The following is a 20,441-nucleotide window of genomic DNA, read 5'->3' on the forward strand; positions in this document are numbered from 1 at the left end:
TGAGCACCTGTAAAATGTAAGGACAACGGTATGCGAGTTAGAGGAGGGCCTTGCTGTCAGGAGGGTACTTTAGTCAGGGTGCCAAATAAAAAATAATGCAATATATGGAGAAGACACTTAAAAATTGTGATCCGTATCTGGAAGAAAGGCCAGAGGCTGACTGGAGAAGAAAAGGAATGCAGGGAAGGGGATACATGTGTGTATAGATAGGTGGCAAGAAGACACAGACAAGTGGTCCATGAAGGAAGTCCTTTCAGAAGAGATGGCATTTGCTTGGAGTCCAAAAGAATAAGGCAATCGAGGCGCAAAGCAGAGGCAGAAGAGCCTCGCGGGTGGAGGGACTGCATGTGTAGATTGTATGGAGTGTTGGGTGACCTGTAAGAAGTATGTTGCATCAGCAGAGAGTGAGGCAGGCAGAGAGGGGGGTTGGGAGGGAGGTTGAGAGAGATGAGGGACCAGGTCATGTAGACCTCTGTGGCTCGGGGACAGGCAAATGGAATTTTAGTCCAAAGGCAATGAGAAGCCACAGAAGGACTTGAAATGGGACAGTGACGTGACCCAGCACACAGATTCCATCACTTTCTCCTCTTTATTTTTCTACTGGGCTGTGAATGCCTCACCAGCTCCTGCGGTGTCTTATGCAGGGAGGTTCTTACCTGCACGTTCCCAGGCGATCTGGTGCTGCCTCTTCTCCCAGGGTAGAGAGGGACACGCTGGCCCTCCTGAGGCCTGACCAATCTGAGGAAGGTGGCCTCAAAGCTGCTGGTGCATTAAGGGGGAGGCCAGGGCTCTGAGAAATGCCCTTGAAACAGACAGGTGGCCTCCCTCCTCCTCGATCATTGTTTGCCTCACACTGCTGGGTTATTGCACCACATTTCCTAGTACCCTAGTGTTGAGTCTGCTAGCTGTTGGATTTTTTTTTTACTGCTTTATTTGTTTTTGGGTGGGTGGGGGAAAGAGAGAGAGAGAGAGAGAGAGAATGAGCGAGCAGGGGAGGGGCAGAGAGAGAGGGAGACACAGAATCTGAAGCAGGCTCCAGGCTCCCCGCTGTTAGCACAGAACCTGACGTGGGGCACGAACTCATGAACTGTGAGATTATGACCTGAGCTGGCGTTGGATGCTTAACCGACTGAGCTACCCAGACATCCCATCTGTTAGATTTTTTAAAATATATGAATAATTGCATGGTAAGTGCACGGGCATGATGAAAATGGGACCCGCAGCTCCAGGGCGCGGCTGTGGCTCTGAATGAGATTCTCCATGCACAGCCCCATCCGAGGGGACCCCGGGCTGTTTTGTGTTACACATGTGGCATTGGAGGGTACAAAATCTCCAAGGGCTTGGGTTGGTCTACCCTGAGGGAAATCTTGGAAGGTGACGATGGAAATGATTTTCAGTCTGAGGCTAAGAAACAGGTCAAATACCTGAGCCCTCAGATCTTCCTTGAAAGGCTGGGATTCTAACCTGAGGAACATTAAAGAGAGCAAGTAAGTGCGTTTATGCCATTTCAGTGTTCTTCAAACATGTGGATTTAAGCCAGCTGGGTTTGAAATCCATTCAGTTGGTGTTTTTGCCAAGAGTTTTGTGGGTGTAGAGTTTAAAAATAGCTATATACACATAGGATGTCTGTAGGGAAATATGGGCAAATTCTAGGCTGGAAAAAGGTTCCGTGAGCAAGTGCCCTCAATGTTTAGCCCCGAATGTTTGTAAAGACAAGAAACATTTTAGAGGTCAGAGTAACAAGTCTGTGTTACTCTTGGTCCAAACCAGGGTGTGTCTGGATCCAAACGTGGGTGTGGATAGAGTGACTCAGAAATACGTAATGGGGAGAACGAAGGGCCCAGAAATAATAACTGAAATTTAAACAGAGGTGAGGAGGGAGGAACAGAGAAAATTCCATACAAACAGATCAGAAAAGTCAGGGTTTTTCAGTCTGGAAGCATAGAGGCAGATGGGATTGAAAACAGAAAACAAAGTTAAAAATGGCGGAGGTTCTGTGTACATCCAGACTTGCTCAGCATGGCCTCGTGAGTCTTCCTCCTTGCATACAATTCCTTCCTCTCTGGGGGCCCCCCCTGCAGGACATTTGGATTGAATAACCATGAAGTGAACAGCCTGAGGCGGGTCAGGAGCCTTGACTTGGGAATGTGAAAATGGGGATTAATCCTGAATGGCACACCAGCGAGGCCGCTGAAGAGCTGTGACAAACGTGAATGCCTCCCTCATGTGTTTGAATCTTACTTATTCAGGTACTGCTTTGGGCCAAGCACTGGTTTATAATTTGCCTGGGTAGATCAGCCTTGTACCCAAACAACAGCAAGACTACCTGTGATTTGTCCTGAGTTACGGGCGACCGAGTGCTTACACAGAATGGCACCAGAAAGTGCTCTGGCAGCAAGAACCGGTCAGACTTCCTGAGGGAGGCACTGTTCGCACCGGCCTTGGTGGAAGGTAGGGTTTGGGTGTTGGATGGGCGGAGAGTTGGAGGAATAAGCTGAGCTTTGGCATGCGGGTGGGGAAGCACAGGGTATATTTAGTGGAGAGTTAAGAGCCTGTTTGGCCAGAGCATAGAATCGTTAGTGCTAGTATGTACAAGGTGATGGGGGCCAGGTGGTGAGAACCTTGAGGGTGTATCTGGGGAGCGGGTACTTTTGCTTGGTTGGCAAGAAGGGGCCATGGCAGGAGGGTGTGTAAAGCACTTCTCAAAAAAAATTGGCAGGAGTGGGGAGATGTGGGGGCCATGAAACTAGTTGGGAGTCTGTGGCCGTAGACGAGGGCAGTGGTAACACGGTTTATAAAGACACTGGATAGTGGGCGTGGCTCTCAGGCAGCAACATCAGGGGTGCAGAAATACTTTTGTAAATCAAACTGATTTGGACGTGGAGCCATCATCCTGTGTGTCGTAGGGAAGTTCCACTGGAGTTACGATTGAGTGCTGCCCTCCCCCGAATGGGGACATACAGGAGTCCAGGAGGATTAATGGTAGGTGAACTGGGGAAGGGTCTCTGGTCTCTTGTGGTCTTACTGACAACCTTGTCATCCTTGCCGTTCAGCCCCAGAGGCGTTCTTGAAGCCGGTTTCTGTATGGTGTAGACAAATTTCTTGAGAGGCGAAGTATCTGACCGCCCTCACTTTACAGATGAGGAAATGGAGTCATGGAAGGTTACAGAACTTGTCCAGGGCTCCACAGCTAGTAAGGAAGGAGCCAGGATTAGAAGACCCTTGCTCTAATCACTAGTCTACAACACCTGTGTGGCTAGGGTTGGGGGGAAGGAACAGAAGGCACGTAAAACCTGGAGAGGGCGAAGAAGCAGGAATGGGGACAGACGTGATGTGAAAATTGAGAACCCTCAAAGTGGCTGGGTGTCTCTAGTTTTACAATCCTTATTTGTTCATTATAAAATTAATAAATGTTTATCATGGAAAATGTGTCAAGTGCAAAAAAGAAAATGAAACAGAAAAAATACCCCCCATGATGATACTATCCGGAAGCAAAAGCTGTTCTGCTTTGACATACTCCTTGGCAGTCTGTGTTTCTCTGCACTGTTTTACATGGTCAAGGGCAATCTATACACATGTGTTCAGGTTGTTTCCTAGTGGTTTGCTATTACAAATTGTACTATGACCAACAGATGCATAAGGCTTTACTTCTGTCTTGGATAATTTCTTTATCCATCCAGGGATAGAGGCCTGGAAATTGAGTTACAAGGCATGAGCATTTGTAAGGCTACTGAGACCTATTGCCATGCTTCTCTCCAAAAAGGTTGCACCAATTACTGCTAAGAGCCATGTAGAAACATAAATTGAGTATTAAGAACCTTTGCTAACTTGAAAAATGAAAACGACCTCTTGCTGTGCCAGACTTGGCCACTTGATCTCGTTTGTTCCTTAGAATGACCCTATGAAGAAGGCCTTGTTTCTTAAAATATTATTAATCTTGCTGCCTCAGTTTGCTCCTGAGGCGAGTGCCCTATGCCCAGCTCTGATTTCCTCCACTTTATAAATGAAGAAACCAAAGGTGAGAAATGAAGGCGGTTTGTTTTTGTCTCTTTTTAAAATTTTTTTAGAGAGAGTGAGCAGGGGAGAGGAAGAGAGAGACTCTTAAGCAGGCCCCACGCTCAGCCCAGAGCCTGATGCGGGGCTTGATCCCACGACCCTGAGATCATGACTTGAGCTGAAATCAAGAGTTGGACACTCAACCACCTGAGCCACCCCAGTGCCCCGAGAAATGAAGTATTTTGATTCGGGTCACACGGCCAGTATGTCTCAGTGATGACATTCAAATCTGGTTTTTTGGATGTGAATGCTGAAGAGAGAAGAAACCATGAACAGAGCTGAGGACTCATACGGCGGAAGGAGCTGGTCTTGCCTGGTATGTGAGTGTGGTGCTAGTTGGGTGTGGGTCACACTGATTTGGGAACCGGATGTGTCCATGTGGGGTATGTAGCAGGAAGCTGAGAGTTCCGGGCTGGCCCACAGGAAAGAGTGTGACCAGATGTGTGAGAGAGGCAGGGTTTGGCAGACCTAGGGCCCAGCTAGACCCAGAGCAGGACCGTGACCAGGCAGAATTCCTGGGGGTGGTCACATGTGGTTGGGTCACGATCCTGAGCCTGCCTCCACAGCTGCCGCCGGTTCCCTGGATCCAGCAAAGGCACAAAGGTGAAGCTGGACAGGGAATCACTCCTGGGAAGTACGGGGCAGGGCTGTGAGCTCGGACACTGACCAAAGAAGCAAAGGGGTCCCTGTGGGTCCACACAGCCAGCTCAGGTCATAGACCCAGACTGCCACTGAGCTTTATGGCTAAGGAGAATTCCAGAGCTGCTGGCATGGAGTGATTTACTTGTATAGGGCACAGGAGGCTCATTTTGCAGGAAGTGGAACATAACTGTTGGAGTGGACATAGGACCAGGACTCTCCTTGCTCAACAGATCGGCTTCCTCTGTTGAGCTGGGCTGCATTTCCGGTCTTTAAACCACGTCCAAGGGCAGAGGACCTGGCGGTCAATCCGTTCTACCCATTAGTGTTGTGTCCTCTCTGATGAGAGTCAGACACACGGCAGGTGATGAGGAGGGAGGCTGAGGGGACGGGGGGCAGTTCTGGTCGTGGCCGGATGGGGGGCAGGCTCACTGCTGAAGGCAGTGCAAACCCAGGCAGTTGAGGGGCGGTTGGCAAGTCGGAGCAGGTGTGGACGGTTGGAGCCTGTGAGTTGCGTGGAAGTTGGCCAAGCAGCGATGAAGGTGGGGTGGACGGGTGAGCCCCCCACCCCAGGGAGGCCGGGCAGTGAGGCTGGGCCAGCGCATGCAGGGACAGGACAGAGGGGAGCGTTGCAGGTGCCACACGGCCTGCGGCGCCCGAAGGAGAGAAGAGGCGGGAAGGCACAACGGGTTGCACAGGCTTGAGGCGTTGGGGGTTGGCGAAGGGAAGCTCAGCTGGAGATCTGGGAGCAGCAGCGGCGGCAGGTGGGCACAAGCACAAGGTCTGGCTTTGCCGGCAGCGGCTCGAGATGGAGGAGAGACAGAAGGCGGGAAGCTGAGGATGTGATGAAGGACAGGCACTTTCCTGTGGGGGGGGGGAATCGTCCAGAAAGACGGTGGCGAGGGGACAGCGGAACTTGTGTTGTAAAAAGCGCTGGGAAGCCAGCCCTCGCCGTGCTCCCTGCACTAGGGAATGTGAGGAGCCTGGAGCCCCGGGGTCAGAACACGTGCCATCCTGCAGCCCCAGCGTAGGAGGAAAGAACCTCAGCCTTCACTCAGTATGGCTGTGCTGTAGGCATCGCAGGGCTTTTATGCAAATCACACAATTTAAGTCTCCTAATTATCCCCCAAGGTAGGTATTGTTGTCCGTATCTTACAGATGGTGAAACTGAGGCCCAGGAGAGTGAAATAACTTGCCCTCAGCTCACACAGCGGGTGATGGTCAGAATTGGAAGCCAGGCCTGCTGGATGCCAAAATCTGAACACGTAGGTACTTGCACCAGAGGTTAATTCCATCAGAGCGATCAGCGGGACTATAAAATCTAAACATTAATGATGGTAGTAGGGGCGGCTGGTTCTCGGAGGGAGAGACGACATCTCTTCCGTTCAGTCCCGGGTCCCGAGCACCCAGCCTGACACGTAGTAAAAGCTCAGTAAATGCTTGTTGGATGAATAAGTGAATCTCTTCAGAGCAATGAAGAAAGAGGTACGGGGACCTGAATTCGTATCCATTCTCAAGAAGCTCGGGGAGGGATGCTGAGGGGATTTGTAACTTATCAGGAAGGGCTTCCAAGTGCCAGGGAGAGGGGTAGAGAGTGGAGTAGACTTTGGAACCACAGAGCACGGGTGAGGATGCAGAGGGGCCTCCAGAAGATGTGGACTCTCTATGCATGTAGGCAAAAACCATGGGTAGAAGCCTCTGCTTTCTCAGTGGGATGTTGGCCTCATCACCTGCCCTCCATGTGCCAAACTATAGATTTGGTCTCCAGAGTGGAGGAAGCCAGCCTTCAGGCCTTCTGCCCTCTCCCGACAGTGTGGCTGGAGATGTCTAGCAAGGCTCAGTCAACCCATGGTTGTGTCTGCTCCTCCAGATCTTGTAAATTCCATCCTTCAATCAAGAAAGCTATCAACTTGGACCAAACTAGTATCCCTTGAGAGAAAATCACTCCTGGAAATCCCTTTCTAAGTGATTTTTAGAAATCTGTGTTAAGGAAAACTTGGTTCCCATTGAGGAATACCATCAAGGCAACTTAAATTATAATGAATATAAGGCAATGTCACTAGATTTTCAAATCCTATGTGAGAACCAGGCTATTCACGTTTCCCTTTTTGCTTTGGCTTCTGGGAGAGTCATCCACGACAGGTTTTTCTTTCTTTATGGTTGGCATATTTACGGACCCTTTAGCCCTTAGCCCTGCTTTTCTACTTCTATTTGCATTGTCTTCAGTCGTGATTTCAGTTGCTGTGATACCTTGTAGAAATAAAATAAATGCAGAATAATAAGTGGAAATGAAATGCTTTCTTGTTCATCTGGGTGGAGCCGTCTTCAACGAAAAGGGTGGTTGCCGGCCCTCCTGGGCATGGCGGCCAGCAGGTGGCACCAAAGCTTTCCCACAGCCAGCTAGCTAGCGAGATGAGTTGGCCTGAAGGATTTCGTTCATCAGGCCCTTTCTTGGACTGTGCCACACACATGTGGAGTTGCTCCTGTTCCAAAATGCTCTGAGCTTTGTTCTAGAGATTGGGCAAGGCTGACCTCAGGGAGCCTGGCTGGCTTCTTCCAGATGCTCAACTTATAAGACCAGTGTTTCAAATAATGGGGTGGTTGCAGCAATCTCCAACTGGACTAGGCCAGTTGGGGCCTGTGCCTCATCTATCTAAGCATTTTTTCTATACCATCTTAGGCAGCTGGAAGTGGGACCCTCATCACAGATGGAGAGTTCAGAAAGCATGTCATAGGGACCCAGAGAAGGGGCCTTTTCAGTTTCATCAAATAACTCTGGAGACTTCTGTCTGAAATGGATATGTTGATCCTAATTTTGGGCACATAATTGGACAATAGTTATCACATCTCTAGAAAAATTATTAAAGACCAAAGTGTGCCAACATTACCATTGATATTTCTTCCGTTATTCACTCAAATTATGTGATTTAAAGACATTTTGTATCTAGACTTCTATGCCCAGGATTAGAAAACAGCCTTCAGTAAAAGTTGGAAGAGTTTAATTATATAAAAATCTTTAAATTCAGGTTCCTGAACCCTCCTGAATCCATTTTTATAATGTAAAGTCAATTTCTCATGTTATTTTTCTCAAGCCCCTACTGTATCTGATCAATTGTATTTCCAAGGAATTAAAGAGAAACAGAACCCTATAAATCATAAGAGGCATTTGTGTTGAGACCAGAAACACGGAGAGATGCGGTGGGCAGGGAGGGGGAAAGAGGACTATTCAGCTCTCTCCACTGCTCTCCTGAAATCCAGATTTGAGATCATTGACCACAATGGCTCGTTGATAGCATTCTGGGGGTTTGGGAGGGAGGAGCTCTTCACGATTACTTTTATTTGTCCTTAAGAACCTCTTCCAGGAATTCTGAATCTACTTAGGTGTTTCTTACCTGATGAATTGGAGAATTCATTCATCTACACAGACTCCAGCAGGGGGAAAGAAAGACTCCTGTATTTCTCCTGATTTACATGGTTTTCCCAATAAAAGTAAACATTTGGTCTTACTTGGAACGTACTTTACAGCACGGTCCCACTGACTTCCATGTGACCGTTCCCCTGTTCTTGGGTCACAGGGCTCAAAGAACACCCAGGACTATATTCCACTTTGTACACACGTCAGCCATCCGATCACAAAATTATCTTTGGTAGCTCACCAACCCACCCCCCATGGGTGACCCAAGATGATTTCTGTAGGGGCTGGCAGGACATTTAGGAACTACCTAAGAAGCATTTGATCTTTCTAGCCCATACTGGGTGGTATTTAGAGTAGACCACGGTGGGACCATAAGCAGTAATTTGGGGAGTCTTTTTGGAAAAGAGACAAGAGATGGGTTGTCCTAGACCAGGACATGTGGCACCATGCCACACCCCCTGTGCAATGCTGGGGGGAGATAGAAGGTCAACAAGAGATTGGGTTCCATTAAATGACAAAAAACTAGGGCTAAAATCTAGATTTCCTACACCACAGAGCCTAATCCAGGAGGGAAATAATTTGAGACTGCCTCGTGTGTTTCAATTGAACAAATTTATTGAGCACTTACAGTATGCCAGCATCTATCACAACAAAAGTAATGCGGCTCCCCCAGTGGGTGTCAGGAGACTTCCTGGATGAGGAAAATGCTGGTGCACAGCCAGAAGTTGAAGCTGGGGCTTTGTCAACATCTCTCTGTGACATTCTTCTGCACAGGGTATATGGCCACTTCTGACCACAGCCTGGGAGGGAAGGGAGGGGGATGCATGAATGTGTGTGGTGGGCTTCCCTCAGTGCTCCCCTTGTGTTACAGGGGCATCTTGCATTTCCTGCTCTTAAATGGCATCACTGACATCCTTTGGGGTCGCTGAACTGGGTAGACTGGACTGTGCTGAGGGTGGGTCACAAAGAAGGGATCGGACCAGACAGCATCAGGGTTGGGCTCCGAAGCAATCCTGGGGGTGCATGCAAGTATAATAAGGGTACTGGTAGGGGGGAAGCCAGGAGGAGCCAAACTTGGCAGTTGGTCCACTTGTTTATGTCTCATGGACCTTTGCTACGCATGAGCTTGCCTCCTGTTCCTCAGAGGCTGCATCGACACCTCGGAGTTTTCTCTTCCCTAACGTTAACGTGTTGTTTCTCATCCTCAGCTGCCGCGAGTCACATTTCCGGAGGGGAGGTACACAGCTAGTGGCTTTCTAGGAACCATCTCAGCAGAAAGAAGTCCCTCACTGCTCTGAGCCCTGTGGTTCTGTAGTCCCTGGCATGACGTGAGGACCCCACGGCAGCAGAGGGCTGCAGACTGAGAAGCTTTACTGTGGACTGTGCCCGAGATCGTAAATCATCCTCAGTCCAGCACGAGGCTTAGGCCGGTTCTTGTGAAGAAGGCTTTACTGGAACTCAGCCACGCCCATTCACCTACACATCTTCCATGGCGGCTTTCGCACTGTGATGACAGAGTTGAGTAGTTGCAACAGAAACCCAATGGCTGGCAAAACCTAACATGTTCATTACCTAGCCCTTTCTAGAAAAAAGTTTGCTCTCTCCTGGCCCAGAATTATAAGAGATGGTGTTTTTATTTACTTAAAATGGAGCATATTATGATTTGGGAGGCCGGGAATATCCAGGATGTTTGGGACAGGATCTGAGCTTCTCGTTGCAGGGAAGGCAAAGGCTTAACGGCAGCTTGGAGGACAGTGTCGACGAGGATTCTGAGGCGGTGTCTGGACTGGTCTGGGCACTTCCAGAGAGGTGAGAGCTGGGCTACGAGTCATGTAGGCGAGGAGCACCAGATGAGGAAATGAGCAAGGCAAATAAATCCATGCCCTTCTTTCCCAAAGGTGAAAGCACTTGGCACTGCTGAGTTTGGAAGTGTAAACATACCCTCACTGGAGTGAGAAAGGTGACGTTGAACTACCATTCAAGCTTGACAGAGGCAGACAACAGGCAGAAAAGGCTAAGGTTGGGCTAGAGCTCCTGCTTCAGTTAAGGCTTCTATGTACTCATGGGAGGCTAGCAATGAAACAGTGTTCGTCCAGGGCAGCATTTCCTATGAAGCTTCCCATTTGGAGAAGACGGGGGCATTTATTAATCTGTGCAATCGCAATGCCGCTTAAAAAACGTTACAAATTATTTAAGGACGAAAAGATCAGGGTGTGTGACAATGCACGTTTATTGGAGAAAGTGGTATAAAATGTGGCTCCTGTCATTTATATAGAGACGTATATACATAGCCCTTGGACTGTGGGTTTTAAAGTTGAAGAATCTTAACACTACCTACTCCAATGAGCAATTCTTCAGTGATCCAAATAAATCCGGGTAGTGGAGTGGTCCTCCGCAGACTCTCCTTGTTACGGTGAAGGTGTCACTGAAAGGTGGATGCCAGTCTGGTTTTGGGAACTCAAATCACAGAGTCTGTCACTCAGGATAAATCCTTCTAAAATATATTAGCTACCTTCGCATAAATCCATATTTCCCGATGTCGCACGGCATCCAAGTGAGACGCTACCATAGTCTGATATATGTTTACTGTTTTATCAAGCTGAGGTTTTTCACTATTAAGCACTCCCTGGAAATTCTCAGGGCCACTGGTCCCTGGTAATGCAAATATGTACGCAGAATCCAGTAAGCCGTACGTTACGTTATTGTGCACTAATCTCTCCTACAGGTCACTTAGTATCTTTCCCACATTCAACGTTTTGGCTTTAATTGTTTTTCCTTCACAGCATGAAAAATTGCCAAATCAGCTCCGGCTGACTAGGTTTTCTTTTCATTTCAAATAATTATAGGAAGCATTTAAATTGTATTAAGTGCACTAGACCGTATCTCAAAGGGAACGGAGGATTCAAAAAATTTTTACAACAGAAGCTTGAGAATTTATTTGCATAAAAACGCTGGTATTTTTCCACTGAGTGTCTAGAAACCTGCCCCCTCTCAGGTAAGCATGGGCCGTGCGGCCAACGTGTGATGAGCCGGATCCCAGACAGACGGGGGAGCGGGGCTGAGAACGCGGGCGGGGTTCGGGCCCCAGCGGGGCCAGCAGGACCCGAGCCAGTGTGTCTGAAAAACAAGGGCAGAGGGTGTTCAGATGTAGAATTCCTCCATGGCATTGTCCACAGGTCCGGTCAACGCTGGGGGCGGTGGGGCATCCCCGCCGGTCTGCTCGGCGCTGGGAGCAGCACAGGGAGGCTCCGGTGCGGACTCTGTGAGCGAGGAGGGGCCGGAAGCAGTGGGAGCAGCAGCAGCTGTCGCGGAGGAGCTGGCGGGCCCTTTGGTGAAGAAAGGGAGGGAAGCCCAGGAGGTGTCTGTGGTCACCCCGCCCCCAGCGGGCAGTGGTCCGTCTCTGGAACCCCTGGGCTTGGACCAGTGGCCGCCGCATCTTGCAGAGGGGAGGGCTGCTTCCCCGGTGCCGCAGAACCTACTGGGCGCGGAATAAGCAGAGACCACAGAGAGGTCCGAGGAGGACAGGCGGAGGCCCGTGTCCACGTCCGTCTCCTGGGCCCCCTCCAAGTCATCGATGGAGAGGAGGCAGCCATGCCTCCACTCTGACGCCCTGTGCCCCGCGTCACCTGTGTTTGAGAACCACTGTGGCAGGGCCGAGGAGCCTGGGGAGGGGTCTCCCGTGGGCAAACAAAACAAGGACTTGCTTCTCTGGAAAGACCAGGGGAGGCTGGGAGGGCCGCTGGCTCGTTGGGGCCCAGGAGGCAGGCCCGTGGGGCCGGACCCCAGGTGTGACCCTTCCGGCAGGGGCTGCTGGCTGCCGCCAGTTGTGCTGCTCGGGGCCGGGGTGCTCGGCGGAGGCGCGGGATGAGGTCTCTGCTCTGACGGGGGCTGAGTTCTGCCGGGTTTCGGAAACTTCCTGTGCACCCTTTGCGCCTGTAGGGGGAAGAGGGCGCATCAGGTTAGCGGTGGGCGGGACTGTCACGAGACACACTTCCTGGTCACTGGAAAATTCCAGCAGGGTCACGGCCACCAAACAAGACCAGGAATTTCCTTCTCCGAACTCTAACGTGAAGACAGAGGCGGCAGAGCTGGGGAGAGTGTGGCTCACACTTCTCAGCCTGAGGAGCCCTCTCTGAACCTGGGAGGAGATGCAGGCCCTCGCCTTGCAGGGAGTAACTGCTCGCTCAGCGGATTAGCCACAAGAATGAGGGTTGGGCTGCGCACGGAGGAGGGAGATAAGAATTACCAGTAAGTGCAAACAGGATGCTGGGAGCGTGTGTTTCTCTCCAACCAGAGCACCACTATTTGCATGTAACTCATGGGAAGATGAAGGCGATCAGGGTGGGGTAGCACAGAGCATCTCGGCTCAGAAAACACGGGACTTGATTCCAGTACATGTGTGATTGCCAGGACATATCCTAGGGGTGGCCCGTGGCTCAGGGCAGTATATCTGTGAAGAGTGAGGGGCTATCAGGAAATTAGCATTTATTTACTTGCCGTCTGGGGCCACTGATCCTCCACAGACCTTGCCTTCCAGGACCTGGACAGGAAGGGGGGCTGCTGACTACTGCCTGACACCGTGGATGCCCCACAGACCTTGGATAAGCGGTCTCCCTGCCTTTAACACCTCACCCTGTTGTGCTATTCCCCCACCCTCCCTGTGGCGTACCAGGAACCTGCTTCCGTTGCATAGAACTGGGGACTTCTCTTTCCGCTGCACATTCCCACTTGGGTCTGCTTCTCTGAGATTCTCCACCTGGCCTAGCTCAGTGCCCAAGCTTACGGGCCAACGTTACTATACAAAGTTTCCATGAAATAATGGTTTTGGGACTAGCAGGTCTGGGTCTATTAAGTACAGGATCATCTGATTTATGAATCCTTGAGATAAGGATTAGGAGGATGGTTTACTATCAGAGATATTTCCTGGCACCCAGCAGGCTATGAGACACCGGCCCTTCCCTACACAACAAGCACCCTTACCTCCCTATTAAATGGGAACTGAGTCTTCCCACAGCCACTTGGGAAATTCAGTTGAATGTAATATACGTTTATCGTGCATCTGTTACAGCCAAAGGAGGAAGGACTGCGATGAGACTCAGTCTTTGACCACCTGAAACTTACATTTCATTGAAAGGATAGGAGACAAAAAAGAAATTGGTCAGACAAGAACGAGACTGTGATGACGGTCACAATACTAGGGCTATGAGGGCAAGACCATGCCTGCCCAGTAGGAGCAGAGGAGTCTTCAGGGGAGGTGGCCCTCAAGGGGAGCCTTTGAGATGGACAGCTGTTCTCCTGGTGGATGGCATGAGTGGAGAGGAGGCTGTTCTGGAGAGAGGCCAACTCAAACAGAGGCTGACTGTTGGCAGGTAAGCAAGGAACTTGCAGGGGGCACTGAGTAGTTTGCCTTGATTACAGTGCAGGTGCATGAAAAGCAGTGATGGAAGATAAGTTGCGAATGGAGTCTAGTGCCATAGTGGTCAAGGAGACCTTGACTAACTGGGTAAGAAATCTACATACTTTATGTTGAAGTCTTAATTGTTGGAGTTTTTTTGACCAACAAATATATGAATATATGACCATTCCTTTCATCGATTTCTAAGATCTTTGCCTAATTGCAGATATTGCAATCTTTTTTTAAAGTTTTAAAATTTATTTTCAGAGAGAGCATGTGCATGTGGGGGAGGGGCACAGAGGGAGAGAAAGAATCCCAAACAGGATCTGCGCTGATGTGGGGCTTAATACCACGGCCATGAGATCGTGACCTGAGCCAAAATCAAGAGTCAGATGCTTAATGGCTGAGTCACCCAGGGGCCCTGATATCTCTTAATCTTATAAACAGACTCATTGACTCATTCTTTCAATCAACATCAACGAGGGTCTTTTATGCAGGGCTTCCTCACTGGTGTGTTTACACTTTGAATGGGTTATCAAAGGCGAGCTGAGATCTGGATCTCTTTCACCAGCAGCCTGTTGCACTATATAAATATTATTATCATTTTCTATGTGCTCTTTGGTGTGAGAAATGTCTGGAGGGCCAGGCCAGATAATTTTGCGTAAGACATGGTCTTAGCAAACAATTAACAATACAATGTTCAAGTATAATAAAGTGAGCTCTGATGATAAAGTGAATGGCAATATACAAGCCATGTTAAGGCACAAAGGAGGGAGAGGTTGAATAGGGGTGAGGCAGCATGGGGAAAGGTAGAGAAAGCTTGCCTTGGTAAGTCACACTTGGATGAAATCTTAGAAGTGGAAGAAGTGTTTGCCACCTGGAGGGCAATAGGTGAAGCATAGAAGCACACTCAGGCACAAAAGCAGCCTGATCAGAGGCTGGAGGCAGGAACCAAAGCCAAGAGGTGAGCTCTGAGAGGCGAGAGGAGTCTTGTCGTGGTGGGCCCCAAATCATGTGTATGTATAAGGCACCTGCATTTCAAAACCCAAAGGCTTGAAAGCAAGATGGTGGCATGGCCAAATCTGTGGCAGCAGGGTAAAGGAGAAAGGACTGGATGGGGGGGGGGGGGCAAGACTGGTGGCAGAAAGAGCATTTGGAAGATACTGCTGTAGTCTTTCACTTTTTAAGATTCATTTTGGGGCGCCTGGGTGGCACAGTCGGTTAAGCGTCCGACTTCAGCCAGGTCACGATCTCGCGGTCCGTGAGTTCGAGCCCCGCGTCAGGCTCTGGGCTGATGGCTCAGAGCCTGGAGCCTGTTTCCGATTCTGTGTCTCCTTCTCTCTCTGCCCCTCCCCTGTTCATGCTCTGTCTCTCTCTGTCCCAAAAATAAAAATAAACGTTGAAAAAAAAAAATTAAAAAAAAAAAAAAGATTCATTTCAAGTAAGCTGTATTTTCAGTTGCTTGCATGAGTTTCTTAAACATCAGTTCAGATATTCAGGATTTTGTATGGCTTTGCTGTCCACCCTTCCTGATCCTCTCCTTAATTCTCAGTCTCTACATTCTGTAGCGTGGATGTGTACCCTTGTCCTGCCGCTTCTAGTCCTGCCCTCCAGGCTCTGGAGAGCATCCTGAAATTCCCAAATCATTCTGCCAAGGGTGGCTTAAGGAGCTAAAGGTGAAAGCGGCAATTGAGATTTCTGACGGTCTGAAATTATTGACGCTTGAAGAACGTGACGCAGAGTGCTTTTAGTGCAGGTTGTAAGTGGGTTCGGTGTCAGTCTTCTAAAGATAGCGCCCACAAGGCCGTCCTCACCATGCCACTTCAGTTTGCAGCAGCCCCAGCTTTTATGTGCACGAAGGACCTTGCTGAACATGGCAAGAAGACTTGGAGCTGAGCTGCTTCCTGCTGGAGGTATGATCCACTCAGTAGGGCTTGCTGCTCCGTGCTCCGGCATCTCCCGGACTCCCACCCAGCCCTTCTGACTCTGGAAGCGTAAGCATGAAGAGTCCTACCTTTGGGATGGGGACAGGAGCAGCCTCTGAAGGCACAGCTGTGCCCAAGAGGTATCACAGCGAGGTGGCTGTCGGGGAGGCAAACTGATCTTCTTACTCGCTGGAGTTTGGCCAAACAAGAGAAGATAAATCATGAAGCTCTTTACAGAAGGAAGTCCTCGGGGATGAAGGATGCTTTGGGAGGGGAGAGGCGATGTTTATTAAAATGTCTATCAGGGCCAATTCCCCGGGGTGCCCCAGTGTATTTTCTTATTTGGAAATTTTCTTACACATTACTCTATGACTTCCATCTTTGGAGCCTTATTCGAGGAGCACGCTCTTGGGGAGCATGTTTGCATTCTCAATCTGCTTGAAAAAGGGAGCCTCTGAATATTACTTCCTGAGAAGCCAAAGGCCAAGGTTCCCAAGAAAGAAAGTGCTAGGAGACATCTCAATCTTTCCACTGTCAGGGACAGAGTGGTGTTAACTTTGACTTAAAACCAGGAACAAGTGGCAGAGGAGGAACACTTGATGGCGGGTATTGTCATCGCTGTGCTTGTTTAACAAACCTACCTGTGCTCTCTTATTTTTACTCCATTATGAAGGCAGGAATTCAGATAAACGCTAAATTATGCTGCTTTGAAGAGAGGAGGAGGCACCTGGTGTTTGTCACCAGAGGGGGGCCCAGGGGCACCGTGGAAGTGCCAGCTGGGCAGGTGGGGCTCCAACTGGACCGGTGTTGGCTGGTGGTAATGACAGGGTCTGGGGGCAGGGAGCTGCAGGAGGGTGGCCGCGAGCCTCCACACCCCAGCTCTCGGGCTGAGCACACGTGGGATGTGTTTGCAGCACATCTGGTATTCCCTGGTGGTATTCCCCGGCTCTGTACAGAAGAAGCAGGGTCTTGTCTGTCTGAAAGACAAGTCGCGTAGACCAAACACGGAGCTGCTTTCTTGTGTCCTCCTGGCTGCGGTAGCTGTTTCCGGCCTCTCTCGTCTGCTCGTCTAACTTGACCAGGAACACTAGAGGCTGAGAATGAGTCGTTGGAGATGTTTCAGGAAACCCCTCCCCAGGTGATCTTTCCAGAGTTGAAACAATACCCTATGTGCCCTCCTTCCTTGGAAGCCTCTCTCTGCCCTGGCTTTTGTCTCTCAGGACTGCCTTCTGTGACAGCAGCAATGTACCTCGGGGTCACCTTCCTTTCTCTTTGAAGCAGTGCAGGCTAGCTGACTCACTGGAAGCCAGTGGTTCCCCCCTTTGCTATTTATGGAACAGAATGGCATTAGATAAATGAATCTGCTTAAGGCAGCTAGCCAGGAGATCTGATTATGTCTCTGAAATCATCAAAAACTTGAAATTGCAGTAATCAACCCAGAAGCTTCGCATGCAACTTTGAGCATAGACAGTTTGCAGTTAGGGAGGTAGAGGAGTCTGAGCCGAAGCATCTTTTTCAATGATCTGGGTGTCAGTAGGTGCATTCCCTGGCACATGGGTAGATTCCCCAGGGAAGGGGTTTCTGCCCCTGACCCAGTGACCCTGGGCAGTGTCACACCGGAGTTCACGTTCATCCTCACACTTCCTCTTTCTGAGAAAGGTCATTTCTTGTTGTGTCCTTGGCACAAACACAACTACTGTGGCATTGTCTGCTATGTAATGAGCCAGCAATAGAGGTTTTAACCCAGGGACTAATAAAAAAAAAAAAAAAATTAGGGGCAATTCAAGGAAATTGGGCAATGGGTTCACATGAGAAATCAGATTTTTGTTCTAAAGAAAAACACATCTTCCTTCTCCTTTCACTGTCCTTTGGGAAGTTTCCATATAACCACTAAGAGGGATACCCACAGGCAAAGCCCATGTTGTTTGTGCAATTCTTTAAAAAATTTTGATTATTTTACTAAAACAATTCTTATTGAAATATAGTTGACCTATAACATCAGTTCCAGGTGTACAACATAATTTTTCGATGTTTATGTATATTGTGAAATAAGCCTAGTTAATCCATCACCACAGATAGACTTTTTTTTTCCTGTAATGAGAACTTTTAATTTGCTCTCTTAGCAACTTTCAGTATACAGCCCAGTATTGTTAACTACAGTCATCAAGCTGTGTTACATCCCCAGGGCTTATTTGATAATGGAACGTTTACATCTTTTGAACAGCTTCACTCCCCATCTCCCAATTCTGACAATCACCAGTCAGTTCCTTGTATCTATGATTTTTTTTTAATCCACATATAAGTAAGATCATATGGTACCTCTCTTTCTCTGACTTATCTTGCTTAGCATACTGCCTTAGCATAGATAGACCGTATGTTGTCATAAGTGGTGGAATTTCCTTCTTTTTCTATGGCTAAAACAAAATATTTTTCTTTACACGTTCATCTGCTGGTGGGCACATAGGTGGCTTTTGTACCTTGGCTATTTTAAATAATGCTGCAGTGTACGTGGGAGGGTGCGTGCAAATATCTTTTTGCGTTACTGTTTTCATTTTCTTTGGATGAACGCTTATGAGTGGAACTACTGGATCACATGGTAGTTCTATTTTTAGTTTTTGAGGAATCTCCATGATGTTTTCCACAGCGGCTGCAACAATTTACATTCCACAGCCTTTACTCCTCATCCTTGAGAACACGTTGTTTCTTGTCTGTTTGGTAATAGCCGTTCTGATTGGGGTGAGGTGGTAGATAGCGTTTGTGGTTTAGATTTGCATGTCCCTGATGATTAGCGACGTTGAGCACTGTATTATGTACCTGCTGGCCATCTGAAAGCCCCCTATAGAAAAATCTCCATTCAGCATCTCTGCCCATTTTTTAATAAGATTTTTTGTTTGCTACTGAGTCACGTGAATTCTTTATCTGGATATCAACCCCTTACCAGATACATATTTGCACATATTTTCTTCCACTCAGTAGGTTGCCTTTTCATTTTGTTGACGGTTGCTTTTACTCTGCTGGACAGAGGTCTTCTAGGGTGCAGCCTCACTGTTTATTTTTGCTTCTGCTGCCTTTCCTTTTGGTGTCAAATCCAAAAAATCATCACCAAGACCAATGTCAAGCAGCTTACCACCTGTTTTCTTCTAGGGATCTTATTTCAGTTCTTAAGTTCAAGCATTTAATCCATTTCGAGTTTGTGTGTGTGGTATAAAACAGTGGTCCAGTTTCATTCTTCTGCATGTGGCTGTCCAATTTTCCCAGTCCCAGTTGCTGAAGAAACTGTCCTTTCTGCATTGTATATTCTTGGCTCCACTGTTGTAAATTAACCAACCACATAAGTGTGAGTTTATTTCTGGGCTCCTTATTCTGTTCCATGACTCTTTGTGTCTGTTTTCATGCCAATACCATACTGTTTTTATTGTTATAGCTTTGTAATATAGTTTGGAATCAGGAAGTGTGAAGTCCCAGATTTGTTGTTTTCTTACGATTGCTTTGGCTATTCAGGATCCTCTGTGGTTCCATACACATTTTAGGATTATTTGTTCTAGGTGTATGAAAAATACCGTTGAGATTTTGATAAGGATTGCACTGAATACGTAGATTGCTTTAGGCTGTATGGACATTTTTTTTTTTTTTTTTTTTGGCAATACTGATCATTTCCTTCCAAACCATGAGCATGAAATACCTTTCCATAATCTGTGTCTTCTTCAATTTCATCAATGTCTTTGGTTTTCAATGTATAGGTCTCTCAACTTGGTTAAATTCATTTTATGTACTTTATTCTTTTGATGAAATTATAAATGGTATTGTCTTAATTTCTCTTTCTGATAGTTCATTAGTGTATAGAAATGCCACAAATTTGTATATATTGATGTTGCATCCTGCAGTATTACTGAATTCATTAGTTTTAACAGGGCTTTTGTTTTTTTGTTTTTTTGTTTTTTTTAGTATAGGCTTAAGGGTTTTCTATTTATAGTATATCATCCATCACTAGTGACAGTTTTACTTTTTTCTTTGCAATTTGGGTGCCTTTTATTTCTCTGTCTTCATTAACTGATGTAAGACTTGCACTATTATACTGAATACATGTGGGGAGAGTGGGAATCTTTTGTTTCTGGCCTTAGAAGAAAAGTTTTCAGCGTTTTACCACTATGTATGATGTTAGCAGTGGGCTTAACTGTTATATATATACCTTTATGATGTTAAGGTGTGTTTCTTCTATACCCAACCCGTTTTTTTTTTTTTTTTGTAAATGTGGAATTCTGTCAAATGATTTTTCTGCATCTATTGTAATGACCATACAATTTTTATCCTTCATTTTGTTAATGTGGTATATAATACTGATATGCAGATTTTGAACTATCCTTGCATCCCTAGAATAAATCCCCCCTTGATCATGGTGTATAATCCTTTTAATGTATTGTTCAATTCAGTCTGCTAATATTATTTTGTTGAGGATTTTTCCATGTATGTTGATAAGGGATAATGATTTGTAATTTTCTTGTGGCATCTTTGTCTGGTTTTGGTATCAAGGCAATGCTGGCCTCGTAAAATGAGTTTGGAGTGTTCCCTTCTCTCCTATTTTTTGGACGAGTTTGAGAAGGATTGCTATTTCTTCTTTAAATGTTTGGTAGAATTCACCAGTGAAGACATCTGGTCCTGGACTTCTATTGGGAAGTTTTTGATTATTCATTCAGTCTCCTTATTAGTAATTGGTTTGTTCAGATTATCTATTTCTTCATGATTTGGTCTTGGTAGATTTTATGTTTCTGACAATTTATCCATTCTTTCTTTTCTTAAAATTAAAAAAAATGTTAATTTTTGATAGAGTGTGCAAGGGAGGGACGGAGAGAGAGGGGGACACAGGATCTGAGGCAGGCTCTGTGCTGACAGCAGAGAGAAAGCCCAATGCTGGGCTCAAAGTTATGAACTGTGAGGTCATGACCTGAGCCAAAGTTCAATGCTTAACTGGCTGAGCCACCCAGGTGCCCTGGCATATAATTTCTCATAGTAG

At 47.5% G+C, this 20,441-nt stretch overlaps 1 protein-coding gene across 2 annotated transcripts in view; it reads right to left on the minus strand.

Moving 5' to 3' along the window:
• Positions 1-8,703: 8,703 nt before the first annotated feature.
• Positions 8,704-20,441, minus strand: part of FAM124A (family with sequence similarity 124 member A) — a 106,911-nt gene continuing 95,173 nt past the window's right edge. For both annotated transcript variants that reach the window (XM_045475212.1, XM_045475204.1), the window contains one exon: positions 8,704-12,043. In XM_045475212.1, coding sequence (XP_045331168.1) covers positions 11,252-12,043 — 792 coding nt within the window. In that variant the 3' untranslated portion in view covers positions 8,704-11,251. The remainder of the gene's footprint in view (positions 12,044-20,441) is intronic.

The sequence above is a fragment of the Leopardus geoffroyi genome, chromosome A1, assembly GCF_018350155.1.
Source record: "Leopardus geoffroyi isolate Oge1 chromosome A1, O.geoffroyi_Oge1_pat1.0, whole genome shotgun sequence".
In the NCBI taxonomy this organism is placed as follows: Eukaryota; Metazoa; Chordata; class Mammalia; order Carnivora; family Felidae; genus Leopardus; species Leopardus geoffroyi.